This window comes from Ipomoea nil, unplaced genomic scaffold (assembly GCF_001879475.1).
Source record: "Ipomoea nil cultivar Tokyo-kokei standard unplaced genomic scaffold, Asagao_1.1 scaffold1868, whole genome shotgun sequence".
Lineage (NCBI taxonomy): Eukaryota > Viridiplantae > Streptophyta > Magnoliopsida > Solanales > Convolvulaceae > Ipomoea > Ipomoea nil.
In genome coordinates this window covers 1,670,632-1,692,245 of record NW_017618296.1, presented here as the reverse complement: position 1 = coordinate 1,692,245, position 21,614 = coordinate 1,670,632, and the positions used below count along the sequence as shown (strand labels likewise).

Sequence of the window (21,614 nt, the reverse complement as noted above, 5' to 3'; positions counted from 1 at the left end):
ATAAGTCAAAATTAACTAATAAACTAACTATGTTACTAAACAAGAGCCAATATTATAATTCCATCAATGACGTCCTAACGGAAGCTCTTCCAGAAATTTAGGTGGTTATTCAATATTATAGTTCCCACAAGAGTCAAGACCAATGGGATACTAACACAAGTTTGTAAATTAATTTAAGATTCGGGATGATATTATAATTCCCGCAATGGTATTTTAACCCAAGCAAAGGCAAAAGTAGAATCAACTTGGAAGGGACTCTGCCTTTTCTGCTTCAACCCATCAAACTTGAGTTTTTTGGGCCCTAGCAGTAGACCAGATGTAGTCAAACAGTTAGTTAGCAACCGCCTCTGGGCCCAACCACCATCATCTTTATCCATGGAATTTCTCTAAAATTTTCATTTTTCTATTACAAGGAAGGTCAAGGAAAGGAAAACATAAGCCAAAGGGAAATGTGAATCTTATGTCATTCCAAAGTTTACTTCAATCATTCATTAGCAGCTGTGTCTGAAAGTTACCTTCTCAATGGCATCACTACACAGACAGCTTCCAAGAGAAATTCACACCAAAACTCACCTCTTAAAAACCTCAATCACAGCTGCTATAAACAACAAAGATAAATGTTGATATTTCATCATTTGGCGTTATTCTATCCATCCATTATATCCCCCCCTGTTGACAACCGTTCATTAAAGATAATAAATTCAGCATTCCAAATAGCAGATTCGACAAAATCTCCATATCTTATTTCAATTCTCAGAGTCTGTGCTTTTCTCCTCTTTAGGGGGTGCAAACTGCCTACTGAGCCGAGACTTTGTCCAGGGATCCATGGCTGGTCTTTGTGGTAGCTGTGGAGTGGGTGGTTTTGATTGTCTAAGTTCATTTTCCCTATCAATGAACCTGCCAAGGGGGGGAATGGAGATTTGTCAGATAAATAATAAGATGAAAGCAAGAGACCAAAAATAATGTCCTCACAGTATGGTACAGATTAATAGGAATGCCAAATTATTTAAGAGTATAGCCTTTTCCAAGGCAACTTTTGCTATATATTTTCTTTACATCTTAAATTCAAAATAAACAAAAGCCAACTGGTTCTTGAGCTAAATGCAAATAAGGTAAATATCTCACTCAATATAGGCCATAGGTGCAGCATCACCCACACGTATTCTTGTTCTTAACAACCTAGTGTATCCACCAGCTCTTTCTCTGCAAGTTGAAACATCAAGATGTTATGCAACCACAAAGAACAAACCCAAGCAAATAAACTGAAAATGAATACAATTTAAAGATTCCATATTCACTTGTATCTATAGGCCAGTTCTGTAAATAGTTTGTGAAGAACATCATCCCCACGCACAAAGCCAGCAGCACGCCTTGCAGCACATAGAGTTCCCTGCAAAGGTTTGAGATGGTTTCAGATTCATACAGATACAAATACCTACACCTTGAGTAGTCCTTGAGGTGTTGTTTGGTTGGAGGGACAGACTAAAGGGGATTAGGGAGGATACTGGACAGTGCTGGCACTCCCCTTAATCCCTTCTCCATTTTGATTACTTTGGCCTAGTAAATCCAAGTCAATCTGGATCAGATGGTCCCAGAGGGAACACTGGTATAGCCCAAACCTGGTTAAAGAAAAAATGCCAAATCCAGCGAATACTTATGCCTTACCAAATACAGGACTGTTAACCAACCCTAGGACATCGTCACCTTAATCCATTAAGCCAAGCATTACAGCAATCACACCAATAAATTATAATCCATGACTTATGGTAATCCCAGCATTATTTTACCATCAATCTGTAATCCTCCACAGTTGGATACTTGGATTACAGCCAAACAACCACAAAGGGATCAATGCAGCAATCCCACCCCTAGATAAGATTATGGGTCAGAGTTTAGTTGTTAGAATTACAGTAATACTTTTGGATTTTCCCATGACCAGTAATTCATTGTTTGTTTTTATCCTGTTCCTAGAGATTAGGCCTTTACCAATGGTTCAATGAATTTACTAGGAGCCTGGAGCCTAGGATGGTAATCCAGGAATTATAGTAACAAACTACCTGGGATCATCTAATATCAAAGGACTAAGAGTAATATCGGCCCCAACCCTCCTGATAGCTCCTAAATCCCTCCAACCAAATAACCCTAATTTGCAAAAAGCATAGGAAAAGAACAGGACTAGGAACCAAGAAATGTTCACATCATATATCATATAAAGAAATATATTGCACAAAACACCAAACAACTAACAATATCATACATTATAATGCAACATGACAATAGTCCTATATCAATTGAAATAACTAATTCTATGCCACTATGATAATTGTAGGTTCAGACATTTAGTTCTTGACTTTACAATTGGATAGTGTTGGTCACTCAACTATTGGGAAATGCCAATATTTGTCCAACTGTTAAGTTCTAGGTGAATTTGGATGGAAATTTGCCACATGGAAAATTGACACTAAAGATGAGAGTAGTTTTGTCAATTTTCACAGAATGTCCAAGAAAAATAGAAAATAAGTCCCACTTGCTATAGAGTATTCAAGGATAAAAACAAATTTGAAATGATGCGTAAAGCTTTTAGCTTAATGAATAAAACAAACTATTTCTGGACCAAGCAAACAGAGTCGGTTGGAATGTAATCAATTGAGAGGGAAGTGGAAATATCAAGCTTTATCTTAAGTTGAAGTCTTTCAGCTGTTCAATTATTATCCAACTAGCTTAATGAAAATTAGAAGCATGACTTCCCTCTGTTGCACCATGAATATTGTCAATTTCTCAATAGTAGAGGAACCAACACTGTCCAATTTTATAATTCACAACTAAATTTAGAATTGGCACTATAATCTAGGTCCAAAAGTGAAATTAGTTCTTAATTGAACTTCTAACATGTTAATTAGGAGTTTATCATGTTAATACACGAGGAAAGACCAGTGTGAAATTGCAGCATTTATTTCAACTTCTAACATGCATCACTTTTACAGTTTCATGTCATAATAAAGCAAATAGTTCTAATAAGAATTTTAAAAATCTTGTATTTGAGATGGTATCTGAGATGCTTAGGTGACATCGATCAAAGAGGGTGAAGTTGAACTAAAGAATATTGTTTGAAGCCAGATCCTCAAGTAGACAGGAGAATTAGCCCCCACTCAATGGACTTGGTGCCATACTGCTCAAAAATTACTTAACAAAAATTTTGAGTCACCTGTAAACCAAGATGGCTGCACCTCTGTAAGTTTTGCAAGAACTTAAAGACAAAGAAAGAACCAAAACGAAGGGGAAAAAAAAAACATTCCCCATCAAGAACATGATCTTTTGCCCATAACTAGAGAAGTAGAAGAATGACCATGATGGAAACTCCATTTAAAAACAAAAAACAAAACAAATGTATGCCTCTCAAAGGAACTACTCTATGTTATAGCATATGTTCTTAATAACTAGTGCATTTCCTCACCCTCAATTACGTCTTCCTATATCTGAAGCCATTCAAATACAATAAGATTAAGCAACATAACAAGTGATTATAGATTGGAAGGAACCCCCAAGGACTGCACTTAAAACCATCAAGGAATCAATCACTAGACAGTGCATAGTGGCATACCTCTTTCCCAAGCTGCACCATATTATCAGCAAGCCTACGAACTTCCTTGGCCTACAAAAGGGCACAAGAAAGAAACAATTATAATTACAAAGCTTCCACAAGATGCCAGCAACCCGTTCAGATAACATCCAGAAAGAACAAGAAACGGAAAATTTGCCTATGTTCACACATTTTGATGTGCTTAACTAAGCCTAAGTAATACTCGGTAATAAATTACTAACTGATCACAATAATAAGGTTAGATAATTACTTAATTAAGAGGTCAATCGCTTCAAATTATTTCGAAACGAGCTAACAATGATGATAAAAAACCAATCACAAGTATACCAATTTAACTACATTAAAAAAGTGAAAAGATTAAGCAAAACGAGATTACTTTAGCGACTGTGGTCTCTATACGCTCATGCTTCACCAACTGCGAAACCATCGTCCTGGAAGAGAAAATCCCAACAGTCAAAAATTATTATCCAGGAAAAAAAACACAGACACACACACAAATTGACCAAAAATAAGAAGAGATAATGGTTAATGGAAGAACCTGAGCATGGAAAGTCGATGGCCCGTTGGGCGATTCAGCTTCCTAAGCTTCGTCATTGTGGAGCGCGCGTGAGAGAGAGCGTGTGTGTGAGGATGCAAAACCCTACGAGAGTACGGGGAGAAGGTTTTTGAATTGAATTGAATTGAATTGAATTATTAAGGCAAATTATATTTTTTGTCCAAAATTGCGTCGTTTTGCTTCAAAACAACGCCATCTTTAAAACAAAAATATGCTTCATTTCTTGTCACTTGTCTTCAAAATTCATTTCTCACAATTTTTTAACTCTATATTCACTCACAATTTTAAAATTTTATATTCACAATTTTAGAACTGAATATGCACAATTTTAAATCTCAATATACAAAATTACATAACGAAATATTTACAATTGCAGAACTCTATATTTATAATTTTGGAACTCTATATTCACAGTTTTAGAATTGAATATTCACAATTTTATATCACAATATACAAAATTACAAAACTCAATATTCGCAATTGTAGAACTTTATATTCACGATTTTTGAACTCTATATTCACAATTACAGAACTTTATATTCACAATTTCATAATTCTATATTCACAGTTAAAGAACTCTATATTCACACGCTGAGTTGTTTTCAATAATTTTAAAAAAATAATAAAAAAAATCATTGACTAAGGAAACGGTGCCACAAACGGCACTGTTATTTTCACACGCGCAAACTGCGTCGTTTTAGACCTGGTTTCACCTTGCAAGGTGGACCCGAGTCCATGGCATAACAATTGATTATTCAACTATGTGGACTTGGGCCTTGGGCGGGTATACTCGGATAACTTGTCATCTTGAAAGCCCAATCAAGCTGGACCAAGGTTTATACGGCCTTGGCCCATTTTACATGATGACCCTTTATACAAGCCCAATAGAGAATTATCAAACAAATCACGAAATTAAATTCAGCCCTATTCAGAAAAGGTTTTTTTTTTTTTTTTTTTTTTTTTTTTTTCGTACAAGTCTTTAAACAACACTTTAGGGATGTTGGTTTAAGGTATCTAAAATAATCAAAATGATATCTGCTACGTATAAAATATTAGATTTTCATGTTTTGTTTAGTTAGATTATTTTCTTTTCTCAAAGAAAGTAGAGACAGATTCAGAAATTTTTTCCAGTAAAGGCGAAACATTAAAACAAAAGAGATAATTTTAAAAAAAAATTACCTAAATATATAGTTGTAAATATTGTTGGGTATGGACGAAAAATAAAATACATCAAAACTTTATAAAAATATTCCTAACAAAATATAAAACATAATTAATTTGATAAAATAATTTAAATATAAAACACATTATAAATTACACATTTCATTATTAATATAAAAAAATGTTATATATATATATGAGTGTGTGTGTGTGTGAAATATTAAAAAAGTGACTTTGTTGAAGTTAGGGGAGTCAAAAAAACTGTAAAACTATATTAATGTCAATGATTCAAACCCTTAACCTCTACTACTACCAAATATATGTTCTACCAACTAATCTAACTCATTTCTTGTTAACATTAATAGTTTTTTTATACTAATACTAAATCATGTACTATATATACATATGTACATACAAAGATTATATATAGGGTGGGGGTGGGGTGAGGGGCGGCAGCTGCCCCCTGTCCCCCACCCCCGGGCTCCGTCCTTGTTTTTATCCGTCAATTCGTTTGGATTTCGGTTTTGAATTGTTATATCCAATTCGTTCAATGCAAGCATTAGAATTGTTGGATTTTTTTAACTTTGGATTCGGTTAGATTAATTCGGATTTCGAATAACTTCATGTTGAAAAATAATTAAAAAAATAAAAATAAACTAAAAAACAATGAAAGTATACATCTTGCAAAAATCAAATTAGCTAATTAACTAATTAATTTAAATAAAACTATACACAAAAATATCACAATCTCACAGATTCACAAATCACAATTTCAAAGTTCAGTAGTTCACAACTTCACAGTTTCCAAAATCCAAATTACAAGTTCACAAATTACTTCATTAATCAATCTGCACTCCACTTTCACAAATCAAGACTCAAATCCCCCCTCTTCCTGTTAAGAAGCAAGAAATGTAAATTAGTAAATATGTGAAATAGCACAACTACACACCTAAAATATATGTTGTACTAAATACTAACACTTTACTACAAGTTAAATACATGTGGCTCATATTGCTAATTTTTCATATCAAGGTAGGATTGTGAGCAAATTACTATTTAAGTTTTAAAACAAAATCTAAAATTCATAGCAACATACCAACTCAAAATCCTTTGTTAAGACAAAAGTGGAAACATCATCATAGCGAAAAGAAAAAAATTGAAATGAAGAAGGGAGAGTGATATACCATATCATATTACCATAAAACCTTCACTCAAGATTCAATCAATGAATCAAGGCAAAAGGCTTTAAAACTTACTGAACTGATATTAATATACCTATTTTTACTCAATGATTCATGAAAAAGAATCAAGGGCAGTAACAAATGAATTGTTGCCAAACCATTATCCATTTGTCTCAGTTGTTGCTACTGCTACTCACTTGGCAGTTAGTAATTCTCAAAAGGAGTTAAGGAAATAATTAATATATTCACAGAACTAGAATCTTGGAAAGAAAGTTGAAAAAAATATTACAGCAATGGTTGGTAGGGATGAACTAGTTCTAGCTCTCCTAACTCCAGTTTGCAACTTTGCAAATTAAAAAAACATTTAATTAAAAATAGAAAGTAATTATGTATGAAGGAATTTTTAAAAAAAACGTAAACCGGTAAAAGAAGATTATGAAGAGACAAAAACACCCTTGCTAAAAATAGGAATTTACAAGGAAAATCATCGGAAAGACCAAAAGTGTCCAAAAAATGATAGTTTGGGATGTTAAATGGCACAAACGATAGTCTGTTACTAAAATCGCCCAGCCACCCCCTCGTTGAGACGGTCGACAGCGTTGAACTACCACCGCCGCAACCCTCGCCGGAAAAGTCTTGCCGGAGAGTTCGCCGGAAGACAACTCCGCACCGTAGCCACCTCCAAAAAAATCCTACGATGCCGAAAAAGCCCACCAAGGCTCAAGTCCCGGAGTGGAACAACGCCGACTACACAGTGATTAGAGGTAAAGCACTTGAACCCGACCAATTCTCTCCAGAGTTGGTTGATATGCTTAGATTCCAAGGACTTTTGGATACCTACCTCGCGATAAAAGGGGATACATACCCCGAGTTGGTAAAGGAATTCTATTGCCATTTGGTAGCCACCAAACGCGGGGACAAATTGGAAATCACCTCCAAAGTCCGGGGCAAGGAAATAGTGCTAACCGAGGCCCATGTGACCAAGCTCCTGAAATTAACCACCACGGGTGTGTCAGACTATGACCGAAAGGCATGGGTTAGCACCCGAGATTTGGGGTACGAGGATTATCTCGGTTATTTGTTGGGGAGGGAACGTGGTTTCACTTCGGCCACGAGGCCAATTAAGAAGTTGTTAACCGCTGAGCAAAAACTGCTAGTTATGATTGTGTCCGACAGCTTGTTGCCCACTAACAACAAGAGTAAGGATGTGGGAAGCTTGGAATGCACCTTTGCCTATTTCCTTAAGCTTAAGGTCAAGTTCAATTTACCCGCTCTTATGTTGAATCACATGGAATTATGTAAATCTAGCAACCGGCTCAGTCTACCCTACGGGATGATCCTGAGTTGGATCATGGAATAGAAGGGAGTGGACCTAAGCCGGACTGAAGCCAGACCCATGAGTGGGATGGTTTTCAATGCTCCAAACCTCCGCCGCAACGATATCTACCATGTCGGAGAGGGACAATACATCACCCTAGAGGAAGTTTGCCTGAAACCCTCGAAAGAGCGACGAATGCTAGTGGATCAATTGGATATCTCAAACAAGAAAATGAAACGAGCAATGCAAGAAAGCGAGGAGCAGGAGGAGCAAGAAGAAGAGAGATGTGACACCCCGTAAATCCAAACACTAATCAATGATTAATTGAAGAATTAATCCAAGTCTCCTTGCTAATCTATTCCTAAAAATCCTGAAATTTAATAGTCGAAGGACTAGATTTTGACTAGTCACTTAAGTCAAAGGGTTGTACCTTGTACTTCTTGAATTGTGCCCTTGTTCCATTGTCTTTCCAACATTAGTAAGGGTAGGAATGTCTTTCTACCTAAGAATTGTGATTCAAGCTAACCTAACAAGACTCTTTCATTTCATTCACCCTTCAACCTAAAACACAAAAACCTCTAGCCTCTCTCTAAAATGATTTAGCTTCTTCTCTAAGCTAGAATTTGAGCATCCAAGTCTTGCAAGATTTTCTCCCAAGATTCCTACTTTCTTCATCTTGAGCATAGGGGAGGGTAAGATCCTTGGCTTTTTGGTGTTTTTAACCTTCTTTTAGGTGTCTTTTTCTAAAGTTAGGATCTTTGTTGTGTTTTGTTATGTGTGAGAAGTTGGTGTAGAAGAAGAGCTCTAGGAAAGGCTTTTAAGGGTGATAAGAGGAAGTTGTAAGGCTACAAAGGTAACTCATGCTTTACAAAACCTATTTTCTTACTTATATGATGATTCTTGGCCTCTACTTGTGATTCTTGTGTTTATTTGTGAGATTTGATGCATTGTCTTGTGGTGATGCATGTTTAGAGCTTGTTCTTAGGGTTCTTTAATGTCATTGCTTGGTTATTTCTTGGGTTCAAGTCATATTGTTGTTGTGTGTGAGATTTTGGGTGTTTTGGACTTGAACTTGACATTGTTGTTGAAAATCCCCGAAGGGATATTTTGGAGTACAGGTGGTACCCACGGGCGGAACGGCGGGCAGAGGCCTACCCGCCGCCCCACCCGCGGGGTACAAGGCCTCGTGGGTTTGTGTACCCGCGGGAGGAACCACGGGTGGAGGTCCACCCGTGGCACCACCCGCGGGGAACGTGTATGGTTGATGTCGGGGATTTGTTCCCCGTGATTTTTTCTTCTCGGTATTGATGTTTTGACCTCCCGATGTTGATTTATTGGGCTATTTGTGAGTCTTCTTGATGTTTCGTATGTCTACAACTGTGTATTAAGAATCCATGTAGGATTTGGTGTCTTGAATTGTGCTAAGGGTCCAACTTTGTGATTCGTTGGGCTAATGTGAGTCTTGAACGTTCTTTGGAACAAATTTTGGTTTACCCGTTTGATAAGCATGCTAGTTTGATGTTGATATGCTAGTATGTGTGGTTTGTTCCTTCGTATTGAGATTGCCAATTTGTGTTGACAATCATTGGTGTTGGATTGGAATCCTTTGTTGATTGAGTATGGTCTCATGTCTTTATTGTGATCTCTTGATTGATTCTTATGATATAATCGTATGTAAATCGTTGTACCTTTGTCGATAGTTGATTAAGACTATTGTTGAGTCTTAGTCTTCTTGGTAATGATGATGACCTTATGTGACTATGATTGAGATTAGTGGTTTGTTATTTAAGCTTTGCTCACGAGATTGGCGGTTTTGTGATATGATAATTAATGGTACCCTCGTGTACTGAGAGATCGGTAGTGAATAGGAGTGTCAGCGGGCGGGTGACGGTCCCCGGAGACAAAAGGTTGGACTCAGAAGTATAGGGTGGCACTAGGAGGTAGTGGTTGGAACCGAAATAAGGCCGGGGGTAGCCATAAGGTTGGAACAGGGCATAAGGTTGGAACTATGATTTTTGTGACATGTAGTTGTCACTGTGGCATGTAGTTGCCACTGTGTGAATGTGAATTCCTTGCTTATGAGCATGTCTTGATGTATTCTACTTTGTGATCAGTAGAATGCATCATGAGTTGTATTATCTTTCATGTTGTTGTCTTGTTGTTGTTGTGGGAATGGTGATTCCTATTTCTTTTGAGAGTGATTGATGAGTCTTTGAAGTTGACTTCTCTCCTTGTTTTGAAATGATATATACTGTATTCCGTTTCAAAATGGTTTTGATTATATTTATCTATACATGTTATTTAAGTAGATGATTGAGAGCGCTATTCGCTGACCGGGTGTGATCCCTTGACTCTACAGGTTTTGAGTAGATGATTGAGAGCGCTAGACGTGGATCGCTAGATAGTTTAGCTGTCATGTGTAGACGTTATCTTTTGGTGGCCTGTGAGCCTAGTTTTGCGGCCTGTGTGCCTAGACACTTTATGTTTTGTTGAATTGATAGCTTTCCCGCCTGTGCGCTTATGTTTGAGATAGGTGTGGCATAACACATACCGATTTTATATAGCTTCCGCTTGCTTTATGTCATGATGATTAGATGTTTTCCTGTGCATTTACGTTTTAAAAATGTGGTAAAAATTGGGGGTGTTACAATGAGCCTAGCCAACCTGAACCCGTACAGGGAAGGGGGAACGCGAAGGACCGAGACGGGAGATCCACCAATGAGCGCATCCTTGCACAGCTCATGAGGCAGAATCGGATCATGGATGAGGGATTCTTGTCCCTGATTCTCGCGACTAGCTCGCTAGACAGGAGGGTGGCGGCGATTGAGACCATGCTTGGCGCACGTGGAACTTCAAGTTCGGGAATAGGGAACCAAGGTATACTCAACATCTCAATCCTTACTTATCTCCTGACCTAATCGACCCCCACCCTACACTCGTTAGATAACAAACTTGAGCCACATTTCCCTAATTCGAAGACCAAACTACACGACACCTAGGAACAAGGGGAGTGATCTGTGTCTAAGCTTCGGGGACGAAGCTCCTTGTAAGTGGGGGAGGGTGTAACACCCCGTGTTACGGCCTTCGTATCCGGACTAATTATGAAATTAATTCCGTTAACGTATAATTAAAAAAGATTTAATTAGACTAGAATTTCCATTAATTAATTAGTATGGTCCACAATGGATCATGGACCCTTATCCTAAACCAAGTCTTTAATACAATACGGAATAGGAGAAGTGGGTCTTTACTATTCAGATTCTAGTTAGGACTCCTGAATCTATATATAGGGAATTAGAAAGCATTTAGAAACCCTACCACAATTAATCCTACCACGCGAGATATTCCCCGAGGAAACCTAGCAAAGGAATTCATCCCCCCCCCACCCCGCGCCACCAAACTTAGAGGGATCTATTGGAGGGAGATCTTAGAAAAGAACCTTAGTAGCCAAGGATATCGATTAGGGCTAAGAGGTAAACCATGTCTTACAAAACCTATTTTCCTTGCTATATCTTATTCATTGGCTCATTTGATAATCGTATGTGTAATTCTGTGATTGAGTCTTGATAGAGCCTTGCCTAGGGTTTATATTGTGTTTGTTTGATAATCTTGATGTTCTTGATATTGTGATTGATTATATGTATGATCTTGTATTTTAATTATGTCTAGAGCTCGTCCCTAGGGTTTGTATCGTGAATCTCGTTGTTGTGATGTTTTTGGTATATTTGGGTGGGATTATGCATGATCGGGCGTTGAGTCTAGCTTAGGATTTATCTTTAGGACTTTGCATATAGTTTTCTTGATGTTCTTGAGGTTCCGGATGCTCCTGAACCGTTATTTAATTGATGTTGAGTCTTGGCATGCTTAGGAATCATGTTAGAATGTATTTGGAATGATTCTTAGTTTAATTCCCGTTAATTGAATCCATGATATTGTTGTGGTGTGTTGGAATGTGTCTGGACATGGTTTTGGGTTCCACGAGAGATCCCGGGATCGAAAAGTTATCTATGTATCAGTGGAGGTAGGTGGGGGGATGAACACCAGCCACCTACCCGCTGCCCATTGCCCTCTTTCCAGCGGGTAGCCGGCTGGCAGGCGACTGCCTGCCGGGCACCCGCAGGAAGTTGGGACCGCCGCCGGGTGGTCCTCCACCCGCCGCCCACCCGCTGGAAAATTGGTGTGGGTCGTGATGTTTTCCCCCGTGTCCCGTTGTACCCTATTTGTCGTGTATGAGTCTCGTTTGATGTTTTGAATACCGTTCTATAAATTTATGTGTAGTACGCGTCGTTGTTGTTGTGACTTAATTGTTATTGATTGATTATGTGTTGATTGAATGATGATGAGTATTGTGGTCATTGCGCAATGACTAGTGTGACTAATGATAATAATGATGATGAGATTGGGATTGGTGGGAGTAAATTGTTAGCAGATAGCACACCGAGTGCCCAGTCATTGTACTAAAGGTACAGACTTAGCGGTTACTGTGCTAAAGGCACAAACCCACCTTCGACTAGCTTTCCGTTGAGCATGGGTCAGGTTATAAGTGCTGCGGTGCCATGTCGGGGCTATATGCCGCTGACCCCTTGGTATTGGTACTAGAGGTATAGATCATGCGAATGGCACTGCGGCGCTATCAGGATATGAGGTGGTTGATAGGTGGTTTGTCGGTGGGGGCATGTAGTTGCCCGGAGGAATAAGGGAGGCGATATAAGGGTGGCATGGAGGTACAGGTTGAAACTGATATAAGGACGGAGTGGAGCCACAAGGTTGGAACTTGGTATAAGGTTGGGAGATGGATCGTGTGACTTGATGATTACTTGCTAACTAATTGTCCTGGATTCCTTTGTTGTCTCTATCTGCTATTTATATGCCTACCTGTCTATTATGTCTTGTAACATGTTCCTAGGACGCCTGCTAGTCTTTATGATTGTTCTATTATGTCAAGTTTGTTGTTGTGTCATGAGTCTTGATCTTGGATTTAAATTAGTGTCTCGTAAGTATATATGTATTCCAGTTTCAAAATGATTTCTTATATCTACCTATATTGTACTTAACGCATTGGAGTGGGTTACCAGCATTATTCACTGACGGTCGTTACACCGCATATTTTTTAGGTACAGATTAGTAGCTTGGAGTGCGCTAGTTGGATTCCCCGGATCTAGTATGGATAGTCTTAGATTTAGTTAGACAGCCTGTGAGCCTTGATTTGTACGCAATTATGGATTTATGGATTTTATGTTTAGATTAGTTACTTTAGCATGTGCATATAAGTTCTCCAGCTTAGATGTGGCATAGCACCCCGACTATTATGTTTCGTTTATGCTCTGTTTGAGATTTATCAATAGATTTGCCTTTATTTCATAAGCTTAAAAGTTTTAAAAATTAGGGGTTTTACAGATGCTAGTGGATCAATTGGATATCTCAAACAAGAAAATGAAACGAGCAATGCAAGAAAGCGAGGAACAGGAGGAGCAAGAAGAAGAGAGTGAGCCTAGCCAACCTGAACCCGAACAGGGAAGTGGGAACACGAAGGACCGAGACGGGAGATCCACCAACGAGCGCATCCTCGCATAGCTCATGAGGCAGAATCGGATCATGGATGAGGGATTTTCGTCTCTGATTTTCGCGACTAGTTCGCTAGATAGGAGGGTGGCGGCGATTGAGACCATGCTTGGCACACTTGGATCTTCAAGTTCGGGAACAGGGAACCAAGGTATACTCAACATCTCAATCCTTACTTATCTCCTGACCTAATCAACCCCCACCCTACACTCGTTAGATAACAAACTTGAGCCACATTTCCCTAATTAGAAGACCAAACTGCACGACACCTAGGAACGAGGAGAGTGATCTGTGTCTGAGCTTCGGGGACGAAGCTCCTTGTAAGTGGGGGAGGGTGTAACACCTTGTGTTACGGCCTTCGTATTCGGACTAATTATGAAATTAATTCCATTAACATATAATTGAAAAGGTTTAATTAGACTAGAATTCCCATTAATTAATTAGTACAGTCCACAATGGATCATGGACCCTTATCCTTAACCAAGTCTTTAATTCAATAAGGAATAGGAGACGTGGGCCTTTACTATTCAGATTCTAGTTAGGACTCCTGAATCTATATATAGGGAATTAGAAAGCATTTAGAAACCCTACCACAATTAATCCTAACACGCGAGATATTCCCCGAGGAAACCTAGCAAAGGAATTCCCGACCCCCCTGCCCCCCCCCACCCCGACACCAAACTTAGAGGGATCCATTGGAGGGAGATCTTAGAAAAGAACCTTAGTGGCCAAGGATATCGACTAGGGCTAAGAGGTAATCCATGTCTTACAAAACCTATTTTCCTTGCTATATCTTATTCATTGACTCCTTTGATAATCGTATGTGTAATTCTGTGATTGAGTATTGATAGAGTCTTGCCTAGGGTTTATATTGTGTTTATTTGATAATCTTGATGTTCTTGATATTGTGATTGATTATAGTATGATCTTGTATTTTAATTATGTCTAGAGCTCGTCTCTAGGGTTTGTATCGTGAATCTCGTTGTTGTGATGTTCTTGGTATATTTGGGTGGGATTATGCATGATCGGGCGTTGAGTCTAGCCTAGGATTTATCTTTAGGAATTTGCATATAGTTTTCTTGATGTTCTTGAGGTTCCGGATGCTCCTGAACCGTTATTAAATTGATGTTGAGTCTTTGCATGCTTAGGAATCATGTTAGAACGTATTTGGAATGATTATTAGCTTAATTGCCGTTAATTGAATTCGTAATATTGTTGTGGTGTGTTGGAATGTGTCTGGACATGGTTTTGGGTTCCAAGAGTGATCCCGGGACCGAAAAGTTGCCTATGTATCAGTGGGGGGTAGGTGGGGGGATGAACACCCGCCACCTACCTGCTGCCCGTTGCCCTCTTTCCAGCGGGCAGCCGGCGGGCAAGCGACTGCCCGTCGGGCACCCGCTGGAAGTTGGGACCGCCGCTGGCAGGTGGTCCTCCACCCGCTGGAAAATTGGTGTGGGTCGTGATGTTTTCTCCCGTTTGTTGTTTCTCCGTGTCCCGTTGTACCCCGTTTGTCGTGTATGAGTCTCGTTTAATGTTTTGAATACCGTTCTTGGAATTTATGTGTAGTACGTGTCGTTGTTGTTATGACTTGATTGTTATTGATTGATTATGTGTTGATTGAATGATGAGGAGTATCGTGGTCATTGCGCAATGACCGGTGTGACTAATGATAATAATGATGATGAGATTGAGATTGGTGGGAGTAAATTGTTGGCGGATAGCACAACGAGTGCCCGGTCATTGTACTCAAGGTACAGACCTAGCGGTTACTGTGCTAACGGCACAAACCCACTTTCGACTAGCTTGCCGTTGAGCATGGGTCAGGTTATAAGTGTCGCGGTTCCATGTCGGGGCTATATGCGCTGACCCCTTGGTATTGGTACTAGAGGTATGGATCATGCGAATGGAACTGCGGCGCTATCATGATATGAGGTGGTTGATAGGTGGTTTGTCGGTGGGGGCATATAGTTGCCCGGTGGAATAAGGGAGGCGATATAAGGGTGGCATGGAGGTACAGGTTGAAACTGATATAAGGACGGAGGGGAGCCACAAGGTTGGAACTTGGTATAAGGTTGGGAGATGGATCGTGTGACTTGATGATTTACTTGCTAACTGATTATCTTGGATTCCTTTGTTGTCTCTATCTGCTATTTATATGCCTACCTGTCTATTTTGTCTTCTAACGTGTTCCTAGGACGCTTATTAGTCTTTATGATTGTTTTATTATGTCAAGTCTGTTGTTGTGTCTTGAGTCTTGATCTTGGATTTAAATTAGTGTCTCGTAAGTATATATGTATTCCAGTTTCAAAATGATTTCTTATATCTGTCTATTTTGTACTTAACGCGTTGGAGTGGGTTACCAGCATTATTCGCCGACGGTTGTTACATCGCATGTTTTTCAGGTACATATTAGTAGTTTGGAGTGCGCTAGTTGGATTCCCTGGATCTAGTCTGGATAGTCTTAGATTTAGTTAGACGGCCTGCGAGCCTTGATTTGTACAGAATTATGGATTTATGGATTTATGTTTAGATTAGTTACTTTAGCCTGTGCATCTAAGTTCTCTAGCTTAGATGTGGCATAGCACCCCGACTATTATGTTTCGTTTATGCTCTGTTTGGGATTTATCAATAGATTTACCTTTATTTCATAAGCTTAAAAGTTTTAAAAATTAGGGGTGTTACATGCCCAACGGCATCGCTTGGTTCATTCAGATCGGTAAGTCCTCTATCTTGTTTGTTAACTTTTTCCGGTTCGTTTTTCTTTTGCATTAAATACCCAACGGCATTTTGCTCGGGGTCCTAACCCAGGTCTATCACTGAAACGTCCTCCCATCCTCTTTCAAGGGTCTACCATGTTGAGCTCTGACAGTTAGAACCTCTCGGTCCGAGACTTTGATGACAACGTCGAGGCCGGCTCCGATCATACCAGCACCGATCACACAAATACTGAGGACTTGCCGATTCACGAGCTCGGGGTGCTTCAAGGGTAGATGCTCGGTCCACTGTGGACGAGGAGGAGGTCGGGCGCACTAGTTCACCATCTGGCAACTCTGAAGAGGTGGGGACATCGGGGCGTAACTCTGGGACCACTAGGCGTCACAGCCGGGGTAAATCCCCTAGAGTCATGATCGCGGCGCTAAATCCCACGCTTTCCCCCGCCTCGGTCACACACCTGGGCGAGACTTTGATGGAAGAGGCCTCCTCTTCAGCCCCGGAGGCTCCCAAGAAGATCTTCCTCAACAGTGAGGTCGCGGAACAACATCGGAATCTCCTCACTCGTAAGGAGACGGATGATACCTCGACCCTCTTGACTGGTCGGGTTAAGTTCAACACCCGTAGGTCTCTTGGGAACGTGAAGGATCAGACGGACAACTTGTGGCTCGGGATGCACCTAGAGTCTTTGAAGACCCCTTTGGCCTTCCCCTTTACCCCGTTTCTCCTTGCCTTTTTGGGATACTACGGTGTCCTTCCCAGCTAGATCTGCCCCAACGAGCACCGCATCATAGCGTGCTTCCGGCAAATTTGCGCCCGACACGACCTCCCGAGCTCCATGGAGCTCTTTAACTTTCTGTACACCGTCCGACCCCTCGCGCTTTTGCATGGGGGAGGCTTTCTGATAGCCCAATCCTGAGGCCATCACTGTAGCATCATGCGGCTCTCTGCGAATAATCGAGGATGGAAAAACCGGATCGTTTCCGTCGAATATCCATGGCACTTGTCAATCGCCCAGGCGTGGTCTACTCATTATACGGAGAATAAGCAGCCCGACGCGACTGAGGCCTTACACCCTGCTGCGGCGAAGATCTACTCGGAGTTCTACGAATACCACATCTTCTGGTCTCTCAAAGATTATGCAAGGGTTCGGCTCCAATCCCCAAGATATGATCTCGAGGAGAAATACACCCCTCAACCTATCACGGTGACTGCCGCGGTCCCGCCCCTAGTGCCCGATCCCGACACCGAAGGTTTGGGAAAAGGTTTTGCGAAGCGCAAGTTTTTCAGGTCGGTCACCTACCCGATCACTTTTATGAATCACTAACTACTATTTTCCATATGCAGAGATGGGGGCTTGACAGAGGCTTTTCCACTGCGCGAGTTCCCCGGGCCAAGGCGAATTTGGGGGCGGGGAAGAAGCCTACCACCTCGGCAGCGTCAGCTCTCGCCCCCACCGATTCGATCGTTCCGACCGCAGTGCCCTTAGCCGCGACAACTACCACGGATACCGCTGCCCCAACGGCCGGCTTGGGCCAAGACTTGCAACTCGCTCGGGCCCCAAGCAAAAACGGTAAAGAGAAAGCCAGGGAGCCCAACGTGGAGGAGGTGGCTCCATTAAAATGCTCTCGGCGCCAGAGCCCCCCAGCCGGGACTCCCCATCATAAACGCTCTCATTAGTGGGGAGCGCCCGTCGACCCTTCTCGCCAAGATCAACGAGCTTATCCCTTCAAGTGACGACATGCTCAATTCGACCCCCAAGCAGATATTAGAGCGGGGGGCCCAGGATTTGGTACAGGTACACAATCCATACCCTTAGTTTTAGCGATCTTCCTTGCGGCAGGTCTAACCGAACTTTTGCACAGCCGACCCGCGTCCTTACCGCCCTTTACTGCCGAGCCAAAGCGATTGCGGAGGTTGAGCCTCTATAGAAGGCCATCTCTCTTTACGAGAAGGAAGTGAAAGATCTCAAGAAACGCCTTAAGTCGGCTGTATAGGGAAAGGTGACGACTGAGACGGATGCCAAAAAGGCTACTAAGGAGGCCGCGGAAGCCCGGAAAGAGGCCGAGGACGTTCGATAGAATATCGAAAACTTGGATTGCCTTGCAGCCTTCCTTTGTCGCGATCAGGCGTCGGCCGAGCAGTTTTTCAAGACATTTCTAAAGAATAAGCTTGTCGAAGACTTAGTTTGGGCCTTCGGGATGTGGGCCTATGCGACTGGGCAGCGGGACACGCATTACGAGATTAGATCGATTTTGACCAATGCCTTTGAGGGGGACGACTTGGAGACCATATTAAGCAACCTGCCTAAGGAGGTCGTCGATCCTGGTCCGGCTCCATACACCGAGCCAGCCGTCACAGAACCGCTATCACTCCCTACCGAGAAGGCGCTAGATAGAGGAACAAGAGCAGGGGCAGGGCACCTATGTCGGGAGCTTAGATGCGTAGATTGATTTTTGTTTTTGGTACAACCTGGGGAGCCCAGTCCTCTTGTACTAGGCGTTTACTATTATCATAATGACCAGCCGTTTCGATCTACATGCTTTTCGTTTTCGATTTGCTGTGGTGGCGTGATTCATTTGAAGTTCTCGTGCTCGAGTAACTAACGCTAACCGAATCTTTATAGGCGCAGTACTTACTTCTGTCCCGGCCATCTTTAAACGGATGAGGAAGTTGAATTAAGTTGCAAGACTACGCATACCCTAGGAAGTCTACTGCCGATCGGTTCAAAGGTGTGAACTCGGGGCTCTTGCCCCGCCCCCGACTTGGCTGCTCGGGCGGCCTTCCCGCTAGCCGTCCCGTTGATTTCCGGCTTGTCCCGGTTTCCTGCTGCCGTTTGCTATATTTGCTGCTCCGGCATTGGCGTAATCAGTAACGCAGCAGATATCTTTATCATAAGTCTTTGGGGGATGTAAGATGAAGTCCTAATACACTGCTCCGGGCCCAAAGGGAAAAGTGTAACATGTTTATCGCTGTTTGGTCGTCCATAAGCTCGACCTCCCCGATAGCGTTCTTCCAATTTACGAGAAAATTGGTCAAGGATTCACCCTCTAACTGCTTCGCCTTTTCCAAATACGTGAAATGCTTCCGAACGGCTTTGGAGGTTGCAAATTTCTGCACGAATTTCTTGGCCAGTTCGGCGAAATACAGGATCAAACCTGGTCCTAGGGACTTGAACCAGTCCGCGGGCTGTATCGTTAAAGTGGAATAAAATGCCTGGCACATCACGACGTTTGTCACCCTCATCATTAACATATTACTGTAGTAGGAGTTAATCTGGCTGGCTCATGATCTCAGCCGTGAAAGGTGTCTTCAGCAGCGGCGCTTCGTTCTTTGTCGACCGGGAACCGTGCTCTCGCTTCCGCTTGTTAAATTCACGGCAGACCTGCTCAAGGATCCCCGTGCGTCTGCTTGTCGGTCGCTTCAGGCATCCCTCTCGTGGTCTCTGTGTCGTCGGGATCGGGAGGAACTGACTTCGCTGGAGTCTCTCTGATGGCTCACCACTGGTATATCTACGAGTACCGGGCCATCGTCCTAGGAACCTAAGCGCTGATGCATCGACGGCCTAAGCTGCTCAAAAGTGTTGGTCCTTCGCCCAGCCTCGTCTCCTACGTCTAGTCCACCCCCCGCATCAGGCACGCCTTCCGGTCCCAACCTTGATCTCGCTGGACGACGCTCGGATTGCGCTCGGCGGAGTTCAAGCTCGATAACTCCCGGGGCAACCCCTAGTATCGCCTCTCCTGGACCGGGCATCGACATATAGGCTTAATGGGGGTACATTCCCAGGACCGGCTGGTACGGGTAGGTCGGGGGGTAGAATCTTTGTGGACTTCTCCAATACAGAAATGTCGGTTCGAACATTCCGGTGGGATAGATCGGATACTGGAGTGGTACTTGACCAGTCGGCGCTGGGAAGGTCAGTTCTTGCTGAACGACGTTAACCTACTAGGGGGTCGCCGCTCTCCCCGACAGAGTGTTGAGACCGACACGCGAATTAAGGTGCATGCGTAAGGCAAAGGTGCTCTCTCCAGCCTCCTGGTCGTTGCGAACGTCCATAAAGGGATACATCTTACTCAGGGTCGGTAGCAGCACACGGAACGGCTTGTAGGGTCCATGAAGGGATACATCTTAATTTCATTCCAAAATGATTGACTCACATATATAAATTAATTACTTTTTTTTTTCATTATAAACAAAATTAATATTATAATAATTAATTTATAATATTTATCAAATTGTGTTTTTTAATATAAATTAAATTCTCACATGCATAACTTTGATGAGATTAAAATAATATTTTGAAATTATTTTCCTTAAAATTTTGTTACCAAACTCCATAGTCCATACCCTTGTTTAAAACCCCTCTTATTCGAAATTTATTTCTTTAATTAAAACATTTAAAAATGATTCCATTTATGTCATTTTATCTCGCAACATATGTCTCCTTGTCTAGTCTCTTCTGTCGATAGAGCTATGATACTAGAGTACTATACCTCTTTGTCATTCCTATAGCTTCTAATTTTATACAATTTTGTAGATATTACTCTTTGTATTTCAACCAATCTTATTATAATAAAATTGAAGAAATAATAAAATTACATAAACTAATACATAGTTAATTAGTTATACATACAATAACCTTTAATATATATCTAACGTTACGCTTTCTTTTTCTTAACTAGCTTCCAAGAAGGGAGTAACACTTTTTTTTTTCGACTGTTTAACTGTGTTCAAACGATTACAAATATTTTAATTGGGGTCATACTTGTGTGAGATTGTCTTACGAATCCTTATCTATGAGACAAGTCGAAATAATATGAAAATGTGATATTTATACTGAAAAATGTACATACTAATCAGAACTAAAATGTTTGTTAGGGAAAGTGTAATAATTTTGAGAAAAAATGTAATATTTTTACATTTTGGTGTAAAAGTATTATATTTTTTTTATCAAAAATATTATTATTATTTTATTTTTAAAATTTTTACAAGATAATATCTGTTATTTACTTTCTTAAAATTTATAACCCAAAAAATAAATTGATCTCACCATCATCGAAATTTAATTTTATAACTACCCATTTAAAATGATAACAAGATACCATCACACTACATAGTAACTGACAATTTACTCAATCTTTTAAACATACTGACAAAAATATCTTCAAATAATTTGACAAGTGATTCACTTTTGGATAAACAGTTTTGACTGTTGGGTCTATCCAAATGAGTAGGATATACTCAATGTCTCAAACCTTATCCAAAGGATTCCAATTTTTCTTTTTTCTTTTCCATAAATAAAGTAAATCAAAATACATCTCTAATTAAATATTGTTAAATAGTCCGTAGTGTTTTGCTTTTATAAAAATTACTAGTTGTTTACATGCATTGCGCGATTGAAATAATGACTAATGTTTTCTTTTATTAGATAAATATTTTAAAATATATTAAGGCAAAATTATATTAAAATTGTTCATGCATAGATAATTTAATGTTGAATTTGCGTATTTAAATAGGTAATTC

The 21,614-nt window shown here is 40.8% G+C and overlaps 1 protein-coding gene across 3 annotated transcripts; it reads right to left on the bottom strand.

Annotated features, from left to right (window-relative positions):
• Nucleotides 1-276: 276 nt before the first annotated feature.
• Nucleotides 277-4,298, bottom strand: LOC109193344 (50S ribosomal protein L17-like). Of its 3 annotated transcripts, XM_019344213.1 has the most exons (7): nt 4,140-4,290; nt 3,978-4,032; nt 3,602-3,652; nt 1,299-1,390; nt 1,126-1,203; nt 740-897; nt 277-449 (listed from the first exon to the last, which is right to left on the bottom strand). In XM_019344213.1, exons 1-6 carry the CDS (start codon nt 4,193-4,195, stop codon nt 747-749), a joined length of 483 nt encoding a protein of 160 aa, XP_019199758.1. In that variant the 5' UTR covers nt 4,196-4,290; the 3' UTR covers nt 277-449; nt 740-746. The 3 variants fall into 3 exon arrangements, with proteins under 3 accessions (XP_019199758.1, XP_019199759.1, XP_019199757.1); XM_019344214.1 differs by lacking the exon at nt 277-449 and having other exon boundaries at nt 459-845; nt 1,158-1,203; nt 4,140-4,298; XM_019344212.1 differs by lacking the exon at nt 277-449 and having other exon boundaries at nt 459-897.
• Nucleotides 4,299-21,614: the final 17,316 nt, after the last annotated feature.

Excerpts from the sequence above, each read along its gene's own strand:
- LOC109193344 (XM_019344213.1), bottom strand. The coding sequence starts at position 4,195 with ATGACGAAGCTTAGGAAGCTGAATCGCCCAACGGGCCATCGACTTTCC. Across the intron at positions 3,653-3,977 it reads TAGAGACCACAGTCGCTAAA|GCCAAGGAAGTTCGTAGGCT; the intron begins GTAATCTCGTTT and ends GCCCTTTTGTAG. Across the intron at positions 898-1,125 it reads GCACCTATGGCCTATATTGA|GTTCATTGATAGGGAAAATG; the intron begins GTGAGATATTTA and ends CCCCCTTGGCAG.